At 37.8% G+C, this 27,930-nt stretch overlaps 1 protein-coding gene across 1 annotated transcript in view; it reads left to right on the forward strand.

The window, feature by feature from the left end:
* GLCCI1 (glucocorticoid induced 1) overlaps positions 1-27,930 on the forward strand; it is a 51,422-nt gene that overhangs the window by 16,221 nt on the left and 7,271 nt on the right. Inside the window, 5 exon segments of the mRNA XM_030226581.2 lie at positions 3,265-3,416; positions 11,160-11,246; positions 19,196-19,312; positions 21,240-21,392; positions 26,175-26,385. Of these exon segments, the coding sequence (XP_030082441.2) occupies positions 3,265-3,416; positions 11,160-11,246; positions 19,196-19,312; positions 21,240-21,392; positions 26,175-26,385 (720 nt within the window).

Below are 27,930 nucleotides of genomic sequence, written 5' to 3' on the forward strand. Positions count from 1 at the left end.
TTAAAACTTGTGGCATATCTTAAGTAACACATACAATCACAGAATATTCTGAGTTGGGACTCACAAGGATCATAGAGTTCCACTCTTAAGAGAAGAGCCATACAGGAATCAAACCTACAACCTGAGAATTATTATTGTCATGCTCTTATTAACCAAGCTAATCTCAGTGGTCGTGAGGTATATTGCCTTGCTGCAAGCATATGTCTTGCTTTTCTTATTTCTAGATAACTTCCTCAGGTAATGTTACACTGCTTGAGTGCTGTGATCTTAAGTTTGCTTATTCTGGAGGTAGGGCTGAGTTTCATATGAGATGTCTCACTTGTCACTAAAGCAACAGAATCCTTTGACGTACTGCTGCAGTAAAATCCATTCATACCCTTGGGATTTTGTGAGATGAGTTTAAGTCTGAAACTCGGATAAAATCAGTCTGTAATTTTAGAGATTTCTTAATATTGTTGAAGCCTTTCTGAATGCTGAAGTCTGTTGGCTATCTTCAGGAGCTGTTGAAGCACTTCAGCTATTTTGATTCTCTGAGAAAACTGGAGCATGAAGTTTCCAACCAGAGAAAGTGATTTGGGCTGGAGAAGGTTATTCATTATAGTAGCATCAACATTCCATTGATAATGAAAATTTGGGAAGATTTGTTATGTAGTAGCTTCCTAGAGTAGTGGGAAGCCAGATGTATGATGAGGTGAGAAAAGCAAGATTAAGAAATAAACCCTGAGAGCAATTCTAATATTGAGAAAACTACTTAAGCTCATCTGATCTGCCACTGTTGGGGTCCAGTACAGTGATGCTGTCCAGGGCATCCCATCATGTCTGAGTACATTACTATACAAGACAATTTGTCAAATGCTGATTTGCAAAAATTCCTTCAAATGTCATGCTTTTAGATCCCTTCTCCTTTATTTTTTTATGTTCTAATGATACATCATAAGAGGTGAGGAACCAAAACTGTTGTTGAACAGATCACAGGGCTGCTGCTCTTCTAGCTCTCCTGGTGTTTTCTGACCATTATGTTGTACCAACTCTGCTCTAATGGGGAAAACCCTGTGTTTATGACTTTGGGGTTTGCACTTTAGTTTTCATTATGTTTAACTCATTGAATTATTTTGCCAGGTGAATTCGCACATCTGTCTGTGCAAGCCATCTCAAAGGAGATGGAAGGAGTGTAGATGATGGTAGAATAGGGATGGCATTAAATCCATCTCAAAAGAGATGGAAGGAGCACAGACAACAGTGGAATAGGGATGACATTAAATTAGCATTAACTTGAATTGATTTATGCAGTTGAGAAGTGGTTTATTTGCTTAATTCAGAGAAACACTGATCAATAGTAGGGACTTTGCAAATCACATCTTGAACTTTTTCTTCTCTCGGCTTTAAGGCTTGACAGTCTCTTGCAGTCCATTTCCAAGATGCCCATGGAAAAACAAAACCAAGTAATTTTTGGTGGTGTTGGTTTCTCTTCAGTTTTAATGGCATTATTTTAGTTATTAATGTTGGGATTTCTGTTGCCTTTCCTCTGTGTGTAGAACAAGTTACAAATCTTAACTAATTGTCTGGTTGTATATATTATGTTGTGTCTTTTGGGCTTGTGTTTTCTTGAGTTTAGTCCTTACTTCCTCATCTTCAAACATTATCTTGTGCATTGTTTCTGACTTGTTTTAAAGGGTGTTTTTTGAGAAACTTTCAAAACTTGGGCAGAGAGAGTAGCATAGTGCCATAGCATGACGGGGAAGGTTGGAAGAATTCTTTGTAGCTTTTTACCCATTAGGTACACTTGTGTTTCAGTGCAAATGTAAACACTACATTAATTTTTGAAGTTTGTCATCTCTGTTTTAGATTTCAGACTTCTTTACTTTTAATAGTTCAGGGATCTTTCTTAAAATGCAGATTTGTCACAATTGGAATTCTGTAAGGATAGATCTGTTAGAAATAGTAGAGATTTGATTTATAGATAAGGCAGTCAGAATAATTATAGTATAAAAGTCAGCATGATACGTTACATCATGTCCAATTCACAGCATTATTTAAAATCCTTCACCTAAAATGAGTAGATAATGCAGTGTTTCAGCAGGTCTATATATTTGTCTAAAATGGTCTGTTTTAACATTGTATTCATATATCATACTATAACCATACTGTATTAATGCAAGCTCTACCCTAATTGTGCTGAATGCTGTATGTCACATTGATGATGGACTCTGCCTTTTGAGATCCATCAGTTCTAGGTGATACACAAATAGAAATTACTTGTGAAGGCCAGTGGCCATGTTTGGACTCAGAAGTGGGCCAGCAGGTCTGCTGTCATGTTCTGAGCAGTCAGTAGGCTTTTGGTGAGTCAGATCAATGCATGGCACGTGATTAACTTGGAAGTTATCTGACTTGTGAATTTCTTTTAGTAGGGGTGAGCAGAACAGACAGTAGCTACCATGTAGGGCTTAGGTTGGCTAATGTGAAGTCTAGAAAATGAGTATATGAAGTAATTTTGCCTAAAGGACAAAGCAGACAAAGATAATCCAGAGAGCATGCCATACAATTCTGTTCTTTCCCACATCAATCTCATGAATCACCCTGCACTTTGCTCTCCAAACGAAATGCAAGAAAAAGTGTTCCGTGATCTGTGTGTATGGAGAGAAAAGTGCAGGGAGGAGTCGAGGACTGCAGGCACAATGATGAGTGAAAACAAACAAGGCAGCTGCTCGGACCAGCACTCTGTCAGAGGGAAAGATGGAATCACACTCTCAGCTTGCTAAGGCCTGCAGTGGGATCTTGTAAATAATATAGAATTTATTTAAATTATTAAATAATATGGAAAAGAGGATGAATCAGATATGCATCCTCTTAACAACCACGATTTTTCTCATTATTTGTATTTTAGTATTTGGAAAGCTAAGTAAGCTGACTTAAAAAGTGCTATGCTGTATTTTCTATTTTTGCATGTCTGGCTTTCCTGAGTTGCATCATCACTGCATTTAAATTTGCTTGGTGTTTTTTGCTGATGAAAATACATAGCCCAGTTCTTTACAGATGTGAGCACCTTAAGCATTGGGGGTTTTGTAACTGTTACATTTTCCCTTTTCTATTTGTTTTTCTTTTTTGTCTGATGTATTTGCTTTGATGTGATGGCATTCTTTTCAGCTTGGCATTTAGACAAAGGTTTCTGATGTGTTCTTGCCATTGTGTGTCATAGCTAGCTTTTAACATTTCACATCAAATTTAGCCTGACTTTTTTGTTGATTTTGTTCTGGTTTTCTACAGTGGACAGGCCAAAATCCCAGCAAATCAGAACTTCTGGTACCATAAGGCGAACTTCTTCTTTGGACACAATAACAGGACCTTACCTCACAGGACAGTGGCCACGTGATCCCCATGTACACTACCCTTCATGTATGAAAGATAAATCTACTCAGGTAAAAGCAGCAAAACAAGACAACAGAGATGTTTCATATAATTGATGTCTACTCAATTTGATTCTGAAGAATTGTGGATTCACTTAATTTGATTAGAAGTATGAAATCCTAAAATAAGTTACGGTAGTTTTTTTTAATCTTTGCCAATGCAGTAACATGGTATGCGAGGATAATATTTTTGTGGTTTAAGAAAACAGTTGTTAAAAATAATTTTCTCAATGTGGGCGGATCTGTTGAGGCTAAATGAGCAGATTTCAATCTCAGCCTTGTATCTGGTTTATTTTGAAGCTGCTATATGAAAAATTGTGCTGAGTGTTAGTTAAGAAAAAGTGTCCGTATAACAGTGGCTGACAAACAAAAAGATTTTACTAAATCAGGGTAATAAATGTCAGTCTCAAAAACTGTGTGTTTGTCTGTGTGTGTGGGACTGAGGGAAGGCCACTGAGGTTATTCATGGCCTGATACTCTTGTGATAGCCTTGGATTCTCTTCAGGGCTCTGTCCTTAGTAGGACCCTCTGGCAGGTAGGTTGCTGGGGCATTCTGCTGCTCCAGTGCTCTTGGACTACAAAGGTGAATATTCTTTCTTGCCTGCATCCTCCTTGTGCTGGAGCTTGTTGCCTGCAAAGATGATCACTGTCAGACAGATTAAAAATACATAATTCTAACCATCCCTCCCCAATTATTATCAAAGGAGCTACATTTTTTTTCCCAGCAGTGCTTTTGAGGTTTGGAATAAGCCATCTGAGTTCGTCTTCCAAACTAAATTGGAAACTAGAAGAAACTAACTCTCTTTAGTTATAGTTTCAGTCTAACAGGCCATGTAGGTTTGGTTGTTAAATGAGTTGTTAATCTCTTGTGCCACAATCCTGATCCATAGTTATCATGGTTCTTGAAATAGATTCTCTTATTCTAGTCTTTTGTGTAATACTGAGTTTCTCAAGACAAGTTAGAATGTACATAGAAGTTTCCTCATCTCTAAAATATGGCGTTATGCAGCACAGGAAGCCCTTTGATGGGGTAAAGATAAGCACAGAATGCTTAGAAAAGAAAAAAAAAAAGGGTCTGTATGTTTCAGAAATCTTACTTAATGGATTTGAGAAACTGGTGATTAAAATGTTCCAAGAAAATTTTTAGAAACTGTAATGAGGACCCTTTGGAGAAGGCTGCTTTCATGTCCTGCTTATTTTGAAATGTGAAAGTAAGTTTTAGCCAAAAAACTTCAGTCATATTTACTGTCACAAAAGATCTGCTTAAAAAGCCCTTAATCCTGGATTTATTTTCAAGATGCCTTCTTTTCACAATACTATGACTTTAAAGTCTGTTTTGAAAGCTTTGTAGTTACTGTATTTCTCAACCCCTCTCTTAAAATGCATATCCATATCAATCTTTACAAATACCCTTATGAATAGAAAATTTAGAATATTTAAACATTCAGAAACAAACATTTTCACTAGTTACAGGAAAGATAAACAAACTGTTCTATAAATATTTCAGCTCCAAGTATTTGGCAGTAAAATTGCTTTCCTAGTGAGCTCAAGTAAGTGTTCAGGTTATGTGAACGTTTGACTGCTTCCCTTTGCCTCATTCAGAAACTAAAAATGAAATCTTACCTTTTCAGCATAATCAAGTATAAAAGAGAGGAAAAGCATACTGTTGTCATTACAAAATGAAATATTATTTCAAAGGGGTAGGAGCAGGGAGATCTCAAGGTTTGCATTTGTGGATATCTTCCAGCATGGAATTTTATTAGCTGTCTTTTTATTCAAATTGTGCCAGACTCAACCATTTATCATTGCTTAAGTTGAGTCACTGCTTGGGACTATGAATATGTAAAATGGAAGAAGCATATTGATATGCATGGTGATTTCCAGCTGTAGGATTTTTTTGTTTGGTGGGGGTTTTTTTGTGTAGTTGTTTTGGTTTTGGGGTTGGTGTTTTGGGTTTTTTTTGGGGGGGGGGGGGGGGTGGGGTTTTTTTCCCCAAATAAAATGCTCACTAGAGAGGCTTGAAGATGATCATAAAATATTGTCTTATGTTTTGGTATGTGTCTGGTTTTTTGTTGTTTGAGCTCTATGTAGTTTGAAGTATATCTAATTTCAAGAACTGAGGATGAGTTCTAAGTCATTGATAGGATGCATGCATAGCAAATTAAGTTAAATAAAAAGTTAATGAAAATCAATAAACCATTTTCTGTATGAGCACGTTTCATTGGAGAATAAGTTATCTCTTGTTTTACTTCTAAATTCAAGAACAATGCTGTCAGTATAAGTTACATTATAGGTGGAATAATTATTTCTCTTTCAAGGGTATATTTGTTCCATATTAAATATTAATCTACAATCCAAATTTTTTTGCTGTGTTGTTAAGGTGATGATTATGGCTGTTCCAAGTTTCTTAGAATTCTTGGTTTTTAAAAAAGAGAGAGTTTCTGGTCTTCATGGTGATCAGATGAACCTTTAATGAGCTTTATTCCAAGTCCTTGTTTCTACTTTGATTCTTTCAGCTTGTCTAATACTTGTATAAAATGTTTCTTCATAATAATAGAAGGGAGGGAACAGAATTCTGCTTGGTTTAGTTTGTTGTATCTTGGAGAACAGCAACTACAGTTCGTATTTCTGTGTCCCTCTCACTTGCTCCAAGTGTTTGGACTGAAAGTACAGAAGAGAAGTGAAGTAGTTGCTTTTGGAAAAATGCAAAACAGTAACACTGCATTGTGGTATTTGTACAGTTCAGTATTTCTCAGAATTCTGTGTGTATGTTTGTGTGTGTATATGTGCATATGCATGCAACTAGCTGATCTTTAAGGAGCAGCACATTTTGGATAATCAGAGGTATGCAATTTTATTTAGTAGTGTTTTAAGTATTTCAGAAATGCAGGTAAACTTCCTATTATAAATTGCTACTTGTGTTGATATATTTTGTGATTCCCTTCCTGAGTTTGTCCCATTGTCCTACTTTCCTTTCCTTTTGTAAAATCTGAACTTTTCATTAAGGTAATTTAAAACTCGGTATAATTTCTTTCCCCATTTTTTCTGTCTCTTTTGGGAGCACTGATGGAACAATTTTGTACACCACTTCTTTATGCTTCATCATTTAAGTATTTCCCCCTTCACAGTGTGAAGAACAACTCAATGTTGAAGTGGCTGAGTTCAGAAACACTTGGATAATTGTCAGAGTTAATAAATAAAATTATTTGGCAGTAGCTATGTATTTTAAAAGATTTTTATAAAATTTAAAAAGAGAGATTAAAAAGAGACATGATGTTGATGTCATAACAAAAGTTAAAGTTTGTCACTCAGTCTTTCTCCATCTAAATAATACAAAGAAACAAACAAATGGCCTAGTGGCATTACATTATCCATTGATTTCCAACTGATAACTTAGCCACATCCAGCAGTATTGGAATCTGGTTTTACTCACTGTATATAGCAGTTAGGTATGGAACAAATGAAACTAAAGAAAGTTTGAAAAATGCTTTTCAGAATTTTTATTTCTCTCTAACCTGGAGAATAATGCAGAGTTTCTAGGCTAAAATATGTTTTTCTTATGGGTAGGTCAAGGCTTTAATATAGCTAGCTTTCATTTAGCACTTTTTTTTCTCCTGGGTAATTTTTTTTTGCTCTAATATTAATAGACATAAACAAAGAGGCTCAATTCCATGAAGCTTTTTTACTGGTGTAATAGTTATAATTGATTTGGTGGGATATTTTAATGATGTATATTGGCAGAAAGGACAGGGAATAAGATATGTCGTAGAGCTGTGAATTTGTCATTCTAACTTAACGTGACTGATGTTTAAGAGTCATCATCTATAGTCAAATTGGCTTCTAACTCCTTAGGTAATTTCTCTTTGTAAAGTTTCTAGATGGCCTTTGAATGCTTTAGAAATACCTGAAAACACATCAGTTTTTATCTTCTAGAGCTGCCATTGGGTTTCTTTTGAATGTGTAAGTTCTTCAAAAACATGGTGCTTCCCCTATAAAGCGTAGACATATGTAGATATTCCAGAATGCAGGCTGGACGTAGTAATTGGAGTGAAGGGCTGGCAATAAATATGAGATACTTAAGGAAATACAGTCTTATTTTAGGTTTAGGTAGGTTGGTATGCTATGCAGTCATTCTGATCTAAGTGGAAAGAATGTAGGTGTATGTCCCTGGCATGGATGGAAAAGCAAGGCAGGGTTACCAAATGTGTTGGAAGAAGTGCTGATCTCCACAAGGCTGGGTGAATTAGAACGATGGTAATTGTGATTTACATGAAGACTGAAGAGAGCAAACATTCTGAGCATGTCCTATCCCATGTGTCTGCTGAAATGGACCACAAACCTTAACATCTTAAAAGTAAGGGATCCATGTCTTGTAGGTGCAGCATGCATTATCTAGTGTTTTCAAGGATCTCCCCCTCCTTCTTCATGAAGTTCAGTGCATCACTTCTGTGATGCTCTGAAATGTTACCAGTTTCAGAGATAGTGCCTGACACTCTTACTATGGGAGGTACTCTTACTCTGTGCAGCATCTGTGGTTTAGTTTGTGATTCAGAAATTTTTCTTTGAATACAATTCTGAATTACATTCTGGCTTTAATTTTTTTTTTTCATATGTTTAACACTTCAGAAGTATACTTGCAGCTTCAAATGAAGGCTTCCATTGATAAGCTTGTTTTGTGGAAGTTGTAAATAAGATGAGAAAACAATTTACATGAAATGTGACAGATTGTGGGTGCAACACACCCCCATCTTATTTGTGATCTAAATGACAGCATTTAAGTGAGATATGAGGTGCTCATACATAAGCTAAACTTAGAAAAGCAGAATTTCTGTTTGAATACAACAAGTCTGGGGCACTTCTGTTTGTTTTTTATAAGCTTTTGCTTGAATACAAAGATTGTTGTTACAAACTCAAAATTATTCTTCATGTGGATTACAACATATTGTAAGCAGCAATTTCCAGGGTTTGAAGAAGACTACCTTGCAATAATTCTAGTAACTGTTTATGTTGTATTATTTTTGTAAAGCTTTTTCTTTTTTAAATTTACCTCTAAATAGCACATAAATATAACACTGTCTGACTTCAGTACTGTGCTAGGAGCATCATACAATGTTTGTGATCTAATACTGCAGGTAAAACTGGGGATCACAAATAGTCTGCCCCCTGTATACTGTGAATATATGCTTTGCAGGTTGTGTCTTGACTCAGTTTACCAGGGGCTGCAAGCATCCATGTAGTCCTTGTCTTAAGGAGGATGCTATTTCAGTGGAAGAGAATGTCAAAGCATTCTTGAACAAGTACAAAATTTAACATTAAGTTAATAGATATTTTCTGATTTTTATTTTTGATTTCTGAGTAGATCCTCTGTATTATAAGGGTTCCCAGCTCTCTCTCCTAGCAGTCAGTGGTATTGTTGATGACAGTCTTTAGGGGTTGATCTTAGTTTGTGTTTTGTCTTTGCTATCTGGATCAATATCTGTGTATATTAAAAATATAGTCAGGCTTGTGTGTTTTACATATTGTTTTTTAACAGTTTACTTCTCTCTTTTGAGAAAGTCACTTTGGCTTTTTAGATTCTTGATATCATTTCAGTTTAGTAAGCTGTAGTTGAAAGGATATGAGCTTATAGTGATCCCTGGTACACCCTTCTGCACTACAGGTAAGTATTTAAGCCCTCAAACTGCCTGTATTCAGAAGATACTCTTTAGAAGATAAATTTTCTTGGAATTGCCTTTTTATTGCTGGTGTTGTTTGAGGATATGGTTCCAGCTGTACTTGGGATATAGTAAAATATTGTAAGAGCAATTTAAATTGCAAACTAAATTGTGACAGATTGTGAAAGCCTGTGATTTTAAAAAAGTAAAAAAAAAATTCCCCATTTTTGCTAGTTCAGTAGGAATCTACAAGCTACTTCGATGTTCTTTTAAAAAAAAACATCATTTAAACCCAACAGAATGTCATCCACACACATTTCAGAGAGATGAATCTGCAAAACCAAGTAATTACTTAGAAGGTGGCTCTGTTGAAATGCAGAGCAAGCAGATGCACACACACACAGGTAGCACATGCATATGGCAGAGGCTCTGCTTTGGGTCAGGAGAGTTAAGTGCTCCCTGACTGTGAGGGGCTGCCTTGTCTTTCACATAGTTTTAAGTAGCTGTTTAAACTTTCACATTTGATTTTATTCTTTTTTTCATAACGACAATATCTTCTGGTTTTTCCCCAAACCCAAACAGAAGGGGGTATTTCATAATAGAGTCATGTAATAAGTCCACAGAATTCTTAACTTTTCAGATAGGGATTTATTGTTTCTTTTCTGGAAACATGCAGGAAAAACTTCAAGACGGACTTTTTCCATTTGGTTTTCTAGTCACCCACACAGCTTGCTGGGCCTTTGGTTGTATTACTGGTGGTGTAAAAATAACAGAGAAAAAGCCCCACCAAACCAATGGAAAGTGCAGGGGTGGCAGAAAACACAGAAGGGTTCTGCAGACCTGTGCCCACAGAGACTGAGCAGATGAAATGTTAGCAGGGATGAGTTAGGTGCTGGACTGCAGGCTGTATAACACCATGGCAGTGTGGTGGTTGTGAAGGTGCAGCCCAGGCTCTGAAGGTACAGTTCTGAGCTCCTTAGTACCATGGCTGGCCTGGAGATGTAGGGGTTGGTTTGATGGTGTTCTCCAGAGTGGTGCCCAGCCTCCTTCCTGAGCCAGTCTCTGCTATCCATGTGGGTACTACAAAAGCTTCTAGATCCTTGGTGGGAAGCAAGAGTAAGGAAAGCTGTGGAGGAGCAGGGTTTCCAGGCATGAGAACAAGTCCCACAGGCATGTGGATCCCAGATCCTGTTTGTCTTGTGGGCTGGAGTTTTGTCTCTCTGGAAGAAGTGTCAGCAGTGGTCCCCTCCCTTAAAAACCCTATGGATGAATTGTTGTTTTCAGTGGTACAGTTTTATTGTGCTTCCTGTGAGAGAGTCAGCTAATACTAGTAGGAGTTGTTGGGGAAAAAATTCCAACATAAAGAGATTTATGTTTATGTGCCTGTAGCACTGAGTTTTTTATAGTTCATATCCCAATTTCTTCCTGAATTTTAGATGTTTCCATTGTTCCTGTGACTCTCTTGTTCAGGAATTCTGGTGGATAACCTCAATTTTCATTATAGCCTTGTGGCAAATAAGCATAGTGGTTGAGAGTTTGGGCTTTCTGATGCTTCTCAGTCTTTGGGGTTTAATTTTAGCTCCTACATCTAAGGACAGTCACCAGACTTACAGGCTTTGAGATATGGCTGGAAAAGGCCTCCTTGTTACTGTGCTGCTCATGATTGATGCCAGAAATAATAAATGGTGTATAAAACTCTTATCAAGTCAGAGTGAGCAAGAAGGGATTGGTTCTGTGGTCAGTGGTTGAGGAAGACTGGTGGGAGAAGTGAATCCTGGCTTGAGTTTGTTCTACAGTTTTTTTAATGGTGTGCTTTTCTAAACTGTCCACTAAATGAAATGTAGACATGGATGCCAAAGCAAAGTGGGAGCAGCCAGGTAAGGTTTTTTTGTCAGGCCTCTGCTTCCTTCTTCAGTAATGTGCATCGTTCTCATCCTTTGTAAATTGCTTTTTATTTATTGAGATTATTAGTGCATATCAGATTCTGAAATTTATTCACATAACTCTGACTCTGCCGAAAGAGTAAGGCAGTAATTTGTGCCAGAAGATTTTCTCACCTGGAGAACTCAGTACAGCATATTTTCTTTTTTTTCCCTTGCAGACACCCAGCTGTTGGGCCGAAGAGGGAGCAGAAAAGAGATCACATCAGCGCTCAGCATCATGGGGAAGTGCTGATCAGCTGAAAGAGGTGAGAAGTTTTGCACAGTGGAGCTTTTCAAGTTTTGATAAGCCCAAGACATTTTTTAAACCCTATCTGGAGTCCAGGAAACTGCACCCTTTCCCTCTCCTCTCTTGCTTTTGAAACAGGTTTTATCCCCAGTCTAAGAGTTGTTTGAAGAGTGATTGTTATTTTGTGCTTGTTGGACTTCCTGCCTGCATACTATGAAGTATGGTTGTGAAAGAGAGGCCAGAGTAAGCACTGAGGAACCAGCTTCTTGTTCAGTGTTATGTTAGTTAGCTTTCTGACCTTTAGCACTGCTCTCCTGGAAGAAGCAAAGTGTTAGGTGGTATGTTCCCATATCGTTGCTCAGAAATTTTGTTCAAATTTTAGGTTGGAGTTGGAGAAGACACCACAAAAAGGTGTTGATACAGTAATGGTATGAGTACTTGAAATGGTCTTTAATCATAAATATTTTCCTGTGAACTACAATTGCAACTAGAAAGAGCTTTAAAAAAGTGGATTTGTATGATGAAAAAGTAGATAACAGTAAAATGGTCTCCAGCTCAGCTGAGATGACAGTATCTCAGTTTTTGTCCCAGTAACCTCCATGTTGTCCAGAGTTTGAGTAACTGAGATCTGTCCAGAACCTAATAAGGGGCTACATTCAGCCTCATGCCCCTGTCAGGAAGAGTGTATCCTCTCTTAAAGAACTGCACTTTTCTTTTAGAAAAATGAATCTTGCAGCATGTTTCCATGATGGAACTTTTCCCTCATGTTCTGGGCTTTTTGCATTTGCTTTCCTGACTCCCTGTTGAATAGGGCTTTCAGAAATGAGAAGGAATGTATAGGTTATCTAAGGAGAAGAAGTTAAAAGGCAGTATATATTCTTCTTCTGGACAGCCATTGATAAAATAATTGTCAGAAGGAGTGATGCAAGTTTAATTACTCAAATTTTAAAATCACATTTGAGAAATACAGAATAATCTTGCAATCCATTGGTGGCAATAGCCTCATTTTTAAAGATGAGGTCCTGGGCCAAAGATAGGTTGATCAAAAGAGGGTTCTCTGTTCCCATCTCACCAAATATTTCCTATGAAACCTTGATGTATTGACACATGGGCCTTCAGTTGCCTGGACAACTTCACCTGCAGCTGTGAGGAAGCATTTGCAATCACAGATTGTGACCAGAAATAAGTGCAGAAGGAGTTTTGTGTCTGAGCAGTTTTGGCTTTAACCTTTCTTACCAGCACAAAGAAATGATCATGCAGACAGGAGTAGCATCTGTTTCTCTAGGATAATGTTTCCTTGCTTTTACTGAGAGACTATCCTTCATGCTCTGGCAGTTTCCTATCAATTTGTGCAACAAGCACTCTTCTTCACCACAGGCCTGTGGCTGTCAGTGATACTGAACCCTTCAGCATGTAAGCAAGTCTCTGCCATTTGATAACAGCCATCCATTGTGCTGGGTTGCCACCCTCTTGGTGTACTGACCACAAGAGAAAGATAAGAAATGTGTGGCCAATGTGTTTCACAGTTCCTTTTTTTGCTAGAATGCCTTAGTAGACAAAATTGGTTCTGTGGAAAAGAGTTGTTTCTATCCAAACTTTGCAATGGTTGTTCACCCCAAAACCTACCCTTGTCTTCTTTAGCATACAGTTCTTCCCCTTCCTCTGTTTTCCTTTCTCCAGCTACTCAGGCCAGTTTTCTTACCTTTTCTAGTTCCTTGGGTTCATAACCCATGTCATACTTCATGCATCATCCAGCCACTATTCATCTACCCTATTTGAGCTCTTATTCTGTTAACTTCCAGCTCCTTATTAGTTCTGGCTATCCATTGTTCAGCTTCCATTTTATCTGTTTCTTTTTCCTTTCCTCAGTGTCAGCCTATGTGGTGGGTGTTAAGTGTTTGTTCAATATCAGCAGTGTCTATGCACTCAGTTTCTTTGTGCCATATTAATCTCCAGTTCCTGGAAGGAAAAATTCCCTGGGGTAGTTCTATTCAAACTGTAAAGCCCACGAGAGACAGAATTGTTAGCAAGTGTAGCTGTCAGTTCCAGATATCTTTCTTGAGCATGTGCAAACTGAATTTTTTGCCAAAGCTTCACCAAATGTAAAGATTCTTCAAGGGACTAGAGGAGCACATCTGCAGCACAAAGGACCCTTAGGCAAATGTTTGGCTTTTTCATCCAAAACAATGGAGAACAGAACCATGCAGGTAAAAAGCTTAAAGTAATGTGCTTTTGCACATAAAATGGTAAAAGCTCTTCCACCCTCCTTTTCATTTTAAATCACATTCTTAAACAGCCCTAGCACTTTTACTCAAGTCTCTGATGGGGAGGAGATAAGAGTTGCATGGTAGACATTTGACAAAGCTATGGGCAGCTGAAAGCAAGAGCATAAGTAATGAAAATAAAAATATCTCCTTCTCCTGGGCAACTGCATTTTTTATGTGTAGTGTAGGTAACATTGTTCTGCTCAGAATTTTGAATTGTTTTCTACAATATTTGACAGTAAACAAGTAGATAGCTGTTGGCAGTTTCCATTACTTATTTTAGTAATTTGTATTCATGTTTTCTTGTTTCAGAAATTAATGTAATGATTTCTAGCATTTTTTTAAATATATTGGTAGTGTAAACTAGCTAAACACTTGTGATGGTTACTGGTTTTGATAAAAGAAGATTGTGCATTGAAGTTCAAAAAATAGTTTTTTCCTTGGTTAATTTGAGTACTATTAAAATTAAATAGATTTCTTTAATACAGCTGCTAGCTCTTTTTTAAAGATCTACATCATAAAAACAAAAAGTGAATGTATAGGTTTAGCATCCCAAGCAAGCAAATGAATTCAGAATTGCCACTTACAAAAAGGATTTCAGTTTGGGTAGTGAAACTTACTTTGCCCTTAATTGAAATAGCTGTGTATCAGGGTTAAGTCTGTCTAGAACTAAAATAGATCTATATTTGCTTTCTTGTTGTGAGTCTATTAGAAATTTAGAAGTCCTTAGCTCTCAATATAAACTTTCCTTTAATAATTTCATAACGAAATCTACTTTTAAAGAATTTGTTTATTCTCAAGGGCTCTACTACTTGATTTTAAGAAGTCTTAAGCCTAACTTGTCTAAGATGATGCCACACTGCTTTAACATTATTTCAATGATACATGTCTTGACTGGGATGTAAAGATTGCTGTCAGTCTTTATACTGGACACTCATATTTTTTCCCTTTTCGACTTGAAATTCTCTTGACATTGTTCAGGGACAATTTTAGTTACAGCTTACCCTGAACTGGAATTTACCCAGAACTGGGAAAAACCCTTTATTTAAAACTAGTAGTTTTCACTTTGTATAGATTTTAAAGACATATTTCAGACAGCTGATTTTTCACTTCCCTTAAGCAGCTCTCTGTGCTGTGTCTGTTACACAGACAGCAGCAGCCCCCCATTGGAAGGTCCCTTTTGCTCTAACAGAGTATTTGAAAAGGACTTAGGAATAAAAGAGAATTGAATATGAGAGCTTGCATGCCTAATGTGCTTTCATATAGCAATTGAAAGATTGTATTCAAAGGCTTAGGGAGAATTTCTAATGCTTGTTTTGCTCTTTGACCTACTGGTTAACTAGTTTATTAACAAACATTTAATGAATGAGATGGAGCTCACTCGTTAACAAGGAGTGTGTGGCTTGATCAGCAATAGGAAGTTACCATGTTGTGTAGGCTGAGCTGTAGTAATACAGCCAATTGACTGGTAAATATATTAGTGAGCATTTGAGAGGTATGGTGGGATGTGTCAGATTCCTTCATATTAGTCTGCATCTAGGTCCTTTCAAAAGGGAAAAATTACTAGGATATTTAGATTATCCCAGTGTTGTAAAGAACTGACCTAATTTGGTTATTTCTCAGTTTTGTGCCATTAGTTATATTAGACTGCTTGCATGTCACAAGTGGCATAGAGAAAATACATATTATTAGTTGTACAGCTTTGAGCTATAGGAATACCTTAGCAAGCAAAAAATATATTTATAGGAGGTTTTCCTGACTTGTTTGTTCAGTAATCCTGGGTGGTCATCTTACCTTTGGCTGACAGTAAACCATGAAGAACTTTGTGCCCTGAATGACTTTGTGTAGGTTTCTGACAGAGTGCTCTTTGTGTTTTCTGTGTGTGTTTTGTTGGTGGGTTTTTTTTATGAATTACTTTAAAATAGGTGAAGAAATGAATGCTGCATCAGCAGCATTGCAAAGACCAGTCACTTGGAAGAGCAAAGTCTAAAATTTTCTTAATTTTTTTGAAATGTGCACTGATCTGTGCTGTGTTTTCCCTCTGCATGCAGTCACATGAAAGTACTTGCCAAATGTGAGTTAAAGTATATTGTTTGAAATTTAATGCCATATATGTTTGCACATTGAAATGTAGCAAAACAGTTTTAGATAACAAGTTGCATTCTAACATTGTAAATAGTGTTCAAATTGAGTTTTCTCCTTGATGAATTCCTTGATTTTTTTTTTTTTTTTTGTTTTTGTTCTTTTTTGGCTGTGTTTTACTTTCAGCTGTATCCTCTAAGAAAATAGCTGTATTTTATAAGGAGAATGTTCTGCCCATCTTCAAGTTATGTAGGCAGGGAGAGCATTTGAATTGGTAAACAAAATAATTCACATGTAATGGATCTAAGTGCACATAAGTGCAAGGCTAAGGCTTAAATATCTTCAACAAGTGGGTGCTTTAGGATACAGATTAGATCTTTTTGTGATGATTTGCACATGTTCCTTAATATGACTGTGTATACCCCAGTCACACTCATGCTCAGTACTTGGGCACACGTCGGGGGGAAGTGGTGTCCCAAACCCTTTCTGTTCTCAGCTGCTTGGTGAAAATGGAGTGTTTTGTTACTGCCCTTTGGTTTTCCCAGTGTATCACATGGTTCCTTTTCTGCCACTTCCTTGTCACCATTTTCTTTGCCCAGATCTGGTCTAATGCTGGATCTTCAAATGCCTGTTTTCCTGATACTACTCACTTGGCACCATTTTCTTTGCACAGCAGACTCCCTAGCTCATATTTGCTGCATCAGTTGAGTGCCCAGGAGACAGGATCTGCTGCTTTTTTGAGATAATTGGTAAAACAGGTGCCATCAAGGCATATGTTTCAGACTCTTCTCTTACTCCATGAATTATATTTGTTTTGTGAGAATTAGTGTAGCTCATACTGTAGATCATTTTGCTAATGTTTATTGCTCTGATGGCTCTTCTCTGCTGCCTGAGAAGAAGGTGTAGATAAACTTGGAGGAAGCTAGCACAGCTGTCTATTTCCTGTTAGTAGCAGTGGCTTTATTTCAGCTTGAGATAGAAAATAATTGGTAATTAAAAGATAATCTTGGAAAAGAAAAAAAGCTATTGTAATTTCAGGATTAGCAAGGGGTAGAATCACTGTGGACTCTCCTTGGTAAAGAGATGGAGCATTGTTCAGTTCAGTGGATTTGGTGTACTCATAAACACTGCCAGCTTGCTGGTTGTCTGTGCCAGCAAGCTTCTGTCTCTCAGGTCTGCAGGATAAATAGGAAATGGCAGATTCCTTTTTATAAGCCCATTGTTACTTTCTCATTTTCTAGTCCAAAAGTAACTACAAAGTCGTGGACAGCTAGGGTCCTGCAAGTTCAGGGCTAAGGACATACGATTTAAGGCACATCTGTTTCTTCACTGCATTAAGCTTGTTTGGCTTAAGAGATTGTATCAGCTCCAGATACACAGTCAAATCAACAATTTTCCATTTTCTGTTTCTCGTCAGTGACCCAAGCACTCTATTCTTTGTTAGTGCCAAAAAACCTACTGACTGCCACAATACACATACTCTTGAGGTGGCTGAGAGAACCTTTTAGTTCCAGAGATCCATTGATTCCTTTCACAATATCAGAGCTTCAAGGGTTTTGGCTAGCCTAGAGACATACCAGCCTATCAACACACTCCCATTTAGAGTTTTCACTATCCAAGTTTTACAGTGAGAGGCTATGTTGTCAAAGATTTGCAAGCTTATTTGTGGCAGAAATCAGTCAGCCTGATCTCTGAGGTGGTATTGTGTAGATATTTTCTTTTCATAGTGTGCTCTTGAGGAAAGCTCAGAAACTGTATTTCATCTAAATTAAACAAAGTAGTGTATTTAACTTTTTGACTTAGGAAGAAGTGCACAGAGTCAAGGAGAGGCAGTAGAAATAGAAGATTTATATGCAGCACTCCTTGCTTTCTGATTATTCTTATAGCCAGACATCTCTGTCCACAGCTGTCTTCTGAGCTGGGCATCAGTTTTCTCCTCTGTTTTTAAAGATGAAGATTATATCCCAGTTCTCCCCATTTTTCAACATTCCAGTGTAAGACACAAATATTTGTAATGTGTGTATATTTACCAGAGTAGTGACCTGCATGTTTTTTCATCTATGGGTTAGATTTCCTAAGTGCTGTTACTGCTACAAGGAGAAGGGAAAAATATAAGCAAATGGATTCATTTTTTTTAGAGAATAAATACCTCTTCAGACTGCAAAGTTTCTTGCAACATGGTGGTTGAGTTGTACCTTTGATCAAGAGTTCAGTGTCCCAGTTCTCGAATTGTAGCTCATCTGTGTAAGTAATGCAGTTGTATTAGGGCTCTGTTTTTCTGGGTGAAAACCCAGAAAGACCCTTTTGGAGCTCTTGAACTGTTTGTTGTTTAAAGATCAAAGTATTCAGCCATTTCTGAGTAGCAGTTCTCTAAATATGGGTAATGAGCTGTGGCAAAACTTGATACGAAGCCTTAAAGATAGATTGTTCTTCTGTGAGTGCTACCAGAAACAGCACAAAGAAGAGTTCACAGCCTGCAGCAGAGCTCCATCCAAACCTCTTCACCAAGCACTGTCATCTCTGACTCTGTGAAGAGTGAAGTGATTCTCTGACACAGAGTTGCTTTGCAAGAGTACCAGTGATATATTTAACTAAGTGGAAATAACCACAGAGTGCATGTACTTGTGAGTTGTCACTCAGAAAGAGAGGTTAGTTTCCAGCTGATGTATGAATTCCATGTGCATTCATTCTCCTTACTTGCCCTTCAGGTTTTTAAAAATTGTATCTCTAGCTAAGTTAAAAATGAAATGGGGCCATGCATGGCCTTGTATTCCAGTGTGCTGAGCATGAGGAACAGTGGGATTTGAGCCTAAGGGAACTAATTATCCAGTGTTAAGGAAGTGTCTGTACCTGTTGTGTGAATTTGCACATTGTCTAAACTTCTGAGACGATGTTTATAGAGGTAAGTACTCTCTTTCATGTAGAAATTTCCCAGGAGGAATAAATAAGTAGAAGAATCCCAGAATGAAATTCTTTATTTTCTTGTTAAGGAGCAGGTCAGATGGATAATGGCTTTAGTTGAATTTGCCATTTAAAATGTAACTTTTGATTAGACATCTTTGCAGCAGACAGCAGGAAAGATAATTCTGTCTGCCTGAAGGAATCTGTGGTAATATTGCTGGCAGGGAAGTGCTATTAAATGTATTAAAAAAGTACTTCAAGATGAACAGTGCATTTTGAGTGCCAGTTGTTTGTGAAGGTTCTTTACTTTTATGATGAATTATCATGAAAAAACTTTGTTTTGGTTTAAGATCAAACAAATTAAACTGTAGGCTTTCAAGTCCCCAGTTTAAACCAGTTACAGATTAGAAGATGCTACAAATTATCATTCTGGCTACTTTTATTTGCATCAGGTATTACAGGGCTTGTGCATAAATGAGGAAATTCAATAAATAAACTAAGCCTGTTGTCATGTTCAGGTTGCTGAATAGGGCAGATACTTTGGAGTAAGTATCTGATAAGCAGAAAGAAGCTTTAATGCTCATACTTCAAGGAAAGGCAATCCTATATGCCTGTAAAATCCTCCAAAGAGGAATAAAATGTCCACGATTCACTTCAAATGTGAAGATGAGCAGTTACCCAATTGATAACTCATTCTCACACCACCTGAACTCCTCTCCAGCAGATTGCCAAGCTGAGGCAGCAGCTGCAGCGCAGTAAGCAGAGCAGTCGTCACAACAAAGAGAAGGAACGTCAGTCACCTCTCCATGGCAACCACATAGCAATCAGTCAGACTCAGGTAAGTGGGCAGCTCCTCATATTAACAGCCTCCCACCTGAATAGCTTGCTGAGCCTTCCCATCTGTCCTGTGTTTGTTCTCTTGTGTGGTACATCAAATGCTTGCAGTCTGATACTGCTGTGCCTTCACTGGACTTTATCTGATGGTCGTCATATAATAAAGGAAGGGTGGCACCAGGATGGCAACTGAAATATATTATGATGCTGTAAAAGTAATGGGCATGGCCACATAAGGCTGTGCTTCCATGAATGCTTACTTGCTTCCAAGACTATTTTTTTGTGGTAAACTTTCAAAGCTCCTCTGGAAGGTATTTGCTTATCAGTTTTGCAACCTAATTCCATCTAGGCTAGTAAAAAAAAAAACCAAAAAAAACAGAAAATAAAGGAAAAGAAAGTACCAAAGCAGGGGGGGCAGTGAAGGATACCCAAAGCAGTCATGGTTTAGTCACTACAGCCTGTCAGCAAAATTGAAGCCTAATTACAGTTCTAAAGCTCAGGTGAGGTTCAGCCAATATCTTCACAAATCTTAAGGCACTTGTAGAAAGCATTTAACCATGGCTTATTTGAGAGTGCAGATATTTGAGTCCTGATTAAATTTTACCTGGACTCCCTGTTACTAACAGGTCACTCTTTGAACATCTGAAATGTTGGTTCTATCATGGTATTTCCTGAATACCTTTTTAACTACCTGGTGTTCTGTAGCAGTTAGTTACAGCAGCTGGTTGAGCTGTGGTGGCTGATTCCTTATATTCCTTCTGTGGGGATGAAATCTTGTGGTCGGATCCTAATGCATGAAGACAATAGGAATTTGATGCTCTTCCTGAACCTGTTAGCCTTTATTACAAAGGATCCTACTACATTTGACACAGAAAAGGGTCTTGCTTTACATCTCAAAGTAAGCTGTTGGAAGTACCTGGGCCATTATAGTCACACAGCAGACAGCCTTTGACACAGATTGAAACCCAGCTAGGACATATGCTGTGAAGAACATTGTTTAGTACTTGGAGCTCACTTAGTCATTGCCCATGTGACATTTTGGTTTCTCAGGAAGATGTTCTCTGATAAAGCCATTCTGCAGGCTCTGTGTTCTGGCAGTGAGAGAATGCTTGCAGGCAAATGACTTGCACCGTGGGAGCTGCACATTGTGCAAAATTCACTTGATAAGAACTCAAAAAAATGTTTACATTTTGTGTTAAGCATCCTGGGATTCTGTGAGGAGAACACGTGCATTGGCACATGAGACTGTTCATGGCTGTCGGTGTAGCTGCTGCCCTGGTGAAGTTTTTTAAGGTTGAGTGTGCAAGACATGTGTGCACTCTTGGGAATGTTTCCTGTTGGTAACAGAGCTCCACTTAACAGGCTTTTCTGAAAATCATATTTGTACTCACTTACATGCTTGTTTCTTAAACTCAAGATGATTTCTCTTAAGACCTTTATAACATAAAGTTCTGAAAAGGAATAAGCTTATGAAATTAAAGGTTCAGAATGAATGTTTTATTTTGCATTCACTAAAACCAACCAAAAGAGAGTAAAAGTACATTAAGTGAATATTTTGGTTGAGTCATTAAGCTTTAGGAATGTTATGAAATGCCTTTTGGATCCCAGTTAGCATTGAGGCCCCATGCATTCCCCATCCCCCTGCAGTGTAAACCCTAGTCTGTGCCTCTGGAAAGTCCATACACCTGTCTACTTACTACCAAGTGAAGTCATAGAGTGCTTTGGTTATACAACTCTTCTTTGAGTAAAGGAGAGATGATTTTATTGGCTTGTGATTTCTGCAGGCATTTGTTTTTATTTAAATTCACCAAGTAAAGATGATCTTCTAGATGGCAGAATTAATACACACCTTCTTACTTATAGTTGTGGTCTCAGACTTCTGCCTTTAATCTGTTTTCCATCTTTAAATCGTGTTATTCTCTACCTTCTAGGCTTGTATTTCCAGATCTGTCCCTATGCCACTGTCAAGCATTTCAGTGCCAAAATCAACTGCTTCACGTGTGCCGTGTAATGTAGAAGGAATAAGCCCTGAACTGGAAAAAGTATTCATTAAGGAGAATAGTGGAAAAGAAGAGGTATCCAAGGTAAGCATATAGTAACATGTTTATGGTTGTTATCTCTTTGTAATCTATAAACACAGGGAAAACCTTCCTCTTGAGGAACCTTCATTGTGGCTGAAATTACAAATAATTTTCTTCAAAGAACTGTTTGTTTGAAAATTTTGTTTCAGTGTTTTAGCGTGGTGGGTTTTTCTTTTGAGTTTTCTTTTTTATTTTTAAAGGGCTTCTGGCCAAACCTACTTTGTTTAGCATGCCCTTTCTGTAGAGAACTTCCAAGTTTTTGTGAGAGATACAAGCATTAGAACATTCAGACACTTCAGGCTGCAGTAATAAGTAATTAGAGATCAGGAGATTGTTACATTTGCTTCATCTTGCACTCTTTTTCTTGAGCAAGATGTAAATTTTCAGTGTTATGCTCTTCTTTTTGGTTTTAATGCTCTTTTTTCCATGAACTGAATGTGGACCATTTTACTGCCATGAAACCTCTGTGATCTGTCATGGGAGAAGTCTGTATGGGAAATACTGACAAATGGGGCAAATTTGCTTTGGAGCATTGGACTTTTCATTGAGGAATTTGATGACACTGAAAATGTGGACTACTTGGTTTACAGCCACTGTTTCCTGAACAGCCAGTGAAAATTTTCTGCTGTGGAATAAAGTACTCCACGTTATTTTTTCTAATCTTCTCCAAGTTGTAGGTGCTTTTCTCATGAATGGTCATATAATAGCAATTCAGTATACCAATCAGGCTATAAAACTTCCATCAGAGGTTTAAGATTCTGAAACCTTATATTTGCAGTTCTTCATATCAGTAGTAAACTTAAATTTTTTTGGAGTAGTCTTGGCTTCTCCAGACCCCTAGTTGTGTGGACAAAGCAGTCTTAAGAATGTAGTAGTAGTTCTATGGTAACTTTTCTTTCCTAAGGCTGTCTTATCCCTTTAGAAGAGGTGTGTATTGTACCAGGGGAATAAGGAAAAAAATCAAACATGCACCCTGAATGCCCAGCCCAACAAGCCTTGTTGCAGCATCTCCAAAGAGTACAAAAAAGTGTGTATTGTAGTGCCATCATTGATGTTGCTATGGCTGGGGTTGTAATCTCCTGTAGTTGGAGGATATTTCATTTATCTATCAGACAAATCATCCTTGTAAATGTTGTCCTTGGGTTTTAACAGCTTATTGCTTGGGATGCAGAGCTCTCCTGTGTTACTGAATGTACTGACTCTGATCCAGCAAAACAGCTAAGCACATACTTAAGTGCATTGTTGGATTTGGGCCAGAGGTGCTCGGAGTTTACGCAGCCAAGGCAATAGTGAACCCTTCCTCCAAACATTCAGCTGGCAAGAGCTTCAGACACAAAAGAAAGTCATAAATCAGACACTGCCCTTGAAGTCAAGTCCATCTTTGTGGGCAGAGGGTTGTTTCCTGCTGTGTAACTGTTAATTTCTGTGAACTCTGGTCTTGTGGGACCTGGAGTGGGACTCCCAGCGCTGTCTGTGAGATTACAAGATCTCAGTTTGCTTGTGGAAGATCATAACAAGATCATCATTTACTCAAATCTTACTGCTGGTGAACTTTCTCCTAATACAGCAATTTAGCCTGGGGGACTGGGGGCAGCTGGGTTAAAGGTTAGGAATCACTGGGCAAAAGATGAACCGTAGGAAACCAAACTCTCATCATCCTGTTCGTTTTTCTTTCAGTTTTCTGCCATTCTTTCTTGCTGTAACATTTTGTAACATTTTGTATTTTTAGAAACTATTTTAAAAGCAAAGGCAAAGATAGTTTGTTGCTTTGGAATGTGTCTTCTGTCTTTACTCATGTTGATTTAGTTCTGTTACTTCTCTGAAACATTTAAAAAAAAGTTGTTTTAACATCTTAATGATGTTTGAAACTGTAGGTATAAAAGCAAAAATAACCAAACCACTATTATGCAGTTATTATTGTATTTCATAAAGATGAGGGTTAGTAATGTCTTTGTGTCATTACAGTCAATAGGATTTTTAAAAGGTAAAGTTTAGAGAGATTGCATAGTAGTCAAAATACTCAAAAAATTTCATTCTTTGCAGTTTAGCCATAGCTGTATTTTTTCACATAATTCATCTGGCTTATTTAGCTGAAGGTGTTTCCTTTTTGCTTTCCTAAAATGAATTTCTCCTTTTTGAGCCACTTCTTAATCACCTCTTTCTCCTGAAATTTATTAATAAACTTCTAATTAATGTTCTAATGCATTTATTCAAAATTCTTGGATATATTTTCCTTCCTTCTTTTTGTAACTTGCTGATTAACTCTGACAAGTTGTGATGGTGTGTCTCTGTTCTCACCATAACTTGTAAGATGGAACCAGCTTTTTGTGAAGTTGTTGCAGGCTTTTATTCTTTGTCCTGTTGTAATTCCACAACACCATCATTGGAGACTCAGGTGCAGAAAGATGGTGGACTTTTTGTAGGGATTAGGGGATAAGAGGTGTTCCCTCTTCTGGAATGCAATAGTGAAAATCATGTAATATGCCCTGTAGCTTTTTCTGCTTGTGTGTATGTTTAGATATGTGTCTAAAAATATGGATTATTTTTGTACCTCAGGCTTTAGTTCAGGGAAGATTGAAATATGTGATGTGGGATATACTTCCTGCCTGCCTGCCTGAGACTACATTGTTCCTCCAGGTGTGGAAGAACATCTGTGTTATCCTGGAGTCTTTAATTATGTGATCACTTGCTGGTTTTTCCCCCTCTCTGGAATCCTTGTTTTACCTGTTACATAGACCATAGTGTATGCCCTTAATGAGCAGCTGTTTGGTGTTTTTCCCTTCTCCTCCTTAGATTTGTGTCCTCTTGCTTACTGTTACACCTTGCTTTGAAGTGAGTAATCTGAATTTTTGCCTGAGATTTTGCTTCTTTATAATAGGAACATGTCTGAAATTTTGTTCACTTTACATCACAGTTATGAAGAAAGATGATGTTATTTACACTTTATGGATAGGGAAACACAAATCCATTAGGGTTCTATAGTGTGGTTGTTCAGGTTACTCAGGATGTTGCATTCCATTTTAGGAATGCAGCTCCTGTAGTCTCCTTCTGCATCTGTTAATGCAGAGGACTTCTAAATCAGACCCGTATAAACTTTGCATCCAGAAGAGATACTATAGAAGACAGAGGTTGGTTCAGTTGACATCTCACAGAATTTTTGTGGCAGAGAGAGAAATAAAGATGCTGTTTTGCGTGGCATTTTTTGGGAGGGTTTTTTTTTGGTTTTTGTTGGGTTTTTTTGGTTTGGTTTGGTTTTTTGGGTTTTTTTTGCTGGTGTGGTTTTTGTTTTGTTTTGTTTTGGTTTTTTTTTTTTTTGGTGTGGTCTTTTTTTCTTTGTTGGTTTGGTTATGATAATTATGAGACTACTTTCTTACTACAGCTTCAGTCTTGTTTTGTCTCTTCTGTGTGTGTAACACATGCCACAGAGCTGCAGGTCTGCCTTGTGCATTGAATGAGTCAGGGCCTGTTGGGGTGATGGGAGCAGAACACCAAGTCGTGTTGTAACGCATATGCAACGGGAACTGAGCTGTTGGAACAGACCACACAGCTGTGCCCAAACCTTACAGTGTTTGATGGAGCAACTGTAATGTTCTCTTTAGTGTGTTTCTTTGCTCTTACTTGAAATATGAAATGGCATTAACTGAAAGACTCATAAGAAGAAAATTCTTCCTGCACTGCTATGTCTGCCTCTTTGTGTAATATGTGGTGGTTTTCTGGATAGACTCTTGCTGAAAAAGGGAGACTGTGATACTCGGCCAATAGGTGTCATGTCCTCGTTGCTAGCAAAAGTGTTGGGTTGAATTTTAGGCTCTGGAACAAGCTGTTACAGTTTTGGAATATATGCGGAAGAGAGGCAATAAAATAAAAATGTTCACTTGAAGTGAGAAGGAAAAAGGCATTAATTTTTTGTAGCTAGAACATTTAAGCTGTTCTTTATGGTTTGGACACAGTTCTCACTGAAGCAAGAATAAAATTTTTTTAAATCTTGCGGACTTTTTTTCCCCTTTGCTTCTAGGCAAGACTCTAATTCCCACTTGGTTTCTTACATTTAAAGCAGCACTGTCTGTATTAAAAAAATAATTTTCCATTGGGAAGGACAAATAAGTAGAGCGTGCCAATGTACTGCTGTGAACATGTCTATGCAGTATGTTGCAGAATGGGATGCAGCAGCACTCTGGCCAGTGCCAGCTAGGCTGATACAGGCAGGTGGAGCTTACTAGCTCTGGCTCAAGAGCCTTGTTACAAGCCTGAGTGTGTGCATCATCTGTAGAAGGACGGAATGTAGGGGTGTGCTGAAGAATTGCAATTTACTAGCAAAACTTGGTTTCCTTTTATAATTGTAATTCAGTTGGTTGTTATGGCAATAGTATGCCATTGTATTTGACATTTTCTACTTTCCCTTTTATCCAAATGTGATCTCTGTCGGGGTACTTGTTTTTGTATTATAATAGCAGTGACCTTTATTGAAAAATGTAGTACTACATATAATTAGTGAGGGAGGTTTACTTTTTTAAACTACTGTAAAAACCATAAAAACATAACACTTGCATGTGTTGAATTGTGGATGTTAACTTTGCATTGAAACACGTGCAGGTTGCTCCAGTACTCCGTGTAATTAATGTATGTTGTATCCATTGTACACTGCATTATTTTCTTGTGTCAGATCTCCCTGTTCTTTCTAAATTGCCATGCTTGTTCTTCTTTAGGCCTTTGCTGGTGAGTGCCACAGGCTACCATTGCTTGTGAGTTTGATCTTTTGTCTGTCATTGCTTGTTTCTCTGGCAGCCTTTGGACATCCCTGACGGTCGGAGGGCGCCGTTGCCTGCTCACTATCGTAGCAGCAGTACCCGGAGCATTGACACTCAGACTCCGTCTGTGCAGGAGCGCAGCAGCAGCTGCAGCAGCCACTCACCCTGTGTCTCTCCCTTTTGCCCTCCTGAATCTCAGGATGGCAGTCCCTGTTCAACAGAAGATTTGCTCTATGACCGTGATAAAGGTGAGAGTAGAATGGCCTGCCTTTACCTATGGGAGGCATGTGATATCATGCTCTTACAACTACCTTCATTTTACTCATTACATCAGTTTTTGTTTTTGTTTGATGGTTGTGGAGGGATTGAGGATTTATCTGAAAATTGGTTTTGTTTGTTTACATATCTTTTTCCCTCTTGTTTGTGAAACTTCACAAACATCTTCCATAAATACGTCAGAGGAGCACAGCAAACAGTTACCTATTTATGAAGATTCTAATGTGAAGAATTCAGACTGTAACATGTTTACCTTTAAGAAAGCTTTCAGGAAGGTTTGTGGTAGACTGCATATTTATTGTAGGTGAATTGCTTGCCATTGAAAATGGTGATGAAGTTTTGGACTGCTTTTAAAAGAACTCTGCTTCTGAAGTCTTACATTCTACTAGGAGCTATTTGGTGAGGAGCTCAGATACCTGTTTGAACAACCTGGTGGAGGGTAACTACTTCTCTGTGTATGCTGCATAATGGCTCAAAAATTCTAAATAATTTATGCCTACATCAATATCCTGCGTTTTTTTCAAAGTCTGTAAAATGTTGTTTGGTTTTATAGTGGGAGTACAACTGGAGTGTCAGGAATTAAGAGTTACTGACAGACTATGGAGTATGAGTATATGGGCACCAGTGTAAAAAGGACTGTGGGTTTTTTGACAACTGTTTACTAATAAAATTACCCTTGTGCTTCTGGTCAGCTAGCTGAGACACAGACTCACTGTGGAGGATGTAGGATTTGGGTAAATCATGCAAGATGAGTAAGTTTCACAGAGGAATTGAAATCTTCTAAGATTTAGCATATATTTATTTACCAATGAGCTAAAGATAGCAGAGTTTTGAGGTTGTAAGTAAGGCTAAGCTTTTTTTGTAACTACTATCTGTTTATAAAGACTTAAAGTAATTTGGGACTAGGATTGGGGAAGTCAACAGGAGAAACACCAGCTTTTCTCGATTTTGAAAAGTATTTTTTTCCACATCTTGGATTTAAAAGGAAATGGTGGAAAACAAATCCATCTGCCCAAATCCTGAACTGGGGGTGGATATGTGCAAGTGTGCAAGTTAACCACATTAAAGTAAAAGTCCTAGCTCAACACAAGAGTTGGCTATGCTCCAAAAATAGCAGTGTTATTAGCTTGCCTCCACTGTACTCCTATTTCTTACACTATGCATGTGAATTTTAATATGTTGTCAAGACTGAAACACTATAGAAGCATCTACTAAAGTATTAGCACACAAAAAACCATCTTGACAGGTAAATTGGTTCATATATGTCCTGATAAGAAATATAAGTTAAAAAGCAAGGAAATCAGTAATTCCTTTGGCAGTCAATACTCTGTTATCACAGTAACAGGAATTTTCAGTGGTACATTTATTGGCAGTAGTGAGTGAAGACAGTTTGAAATAGTGCATCTAACCTTTTTAATGCTTTTCAAGGCTTTTTATCTCATGCCTTGGATTTTTTGAACAGCTGACTGAGCGAAATTTATGAGTAGATACTTATTTGTGGATTTTGGTTTTAAGAC

This window comes from Serinus canaria, chromosome 2, assembly GCF_022539315.1.
Source record: "Serinus canaria isolate serCan28SL12 chromosome 2, serCan2020, whole genome shotgun sequence".
NCBI classification, from domain to species: Eukaryota; Metazoa; Chordata; class Aves; order Passeriformes; family Fringillidae; genus Serinus; species Serinus canaria.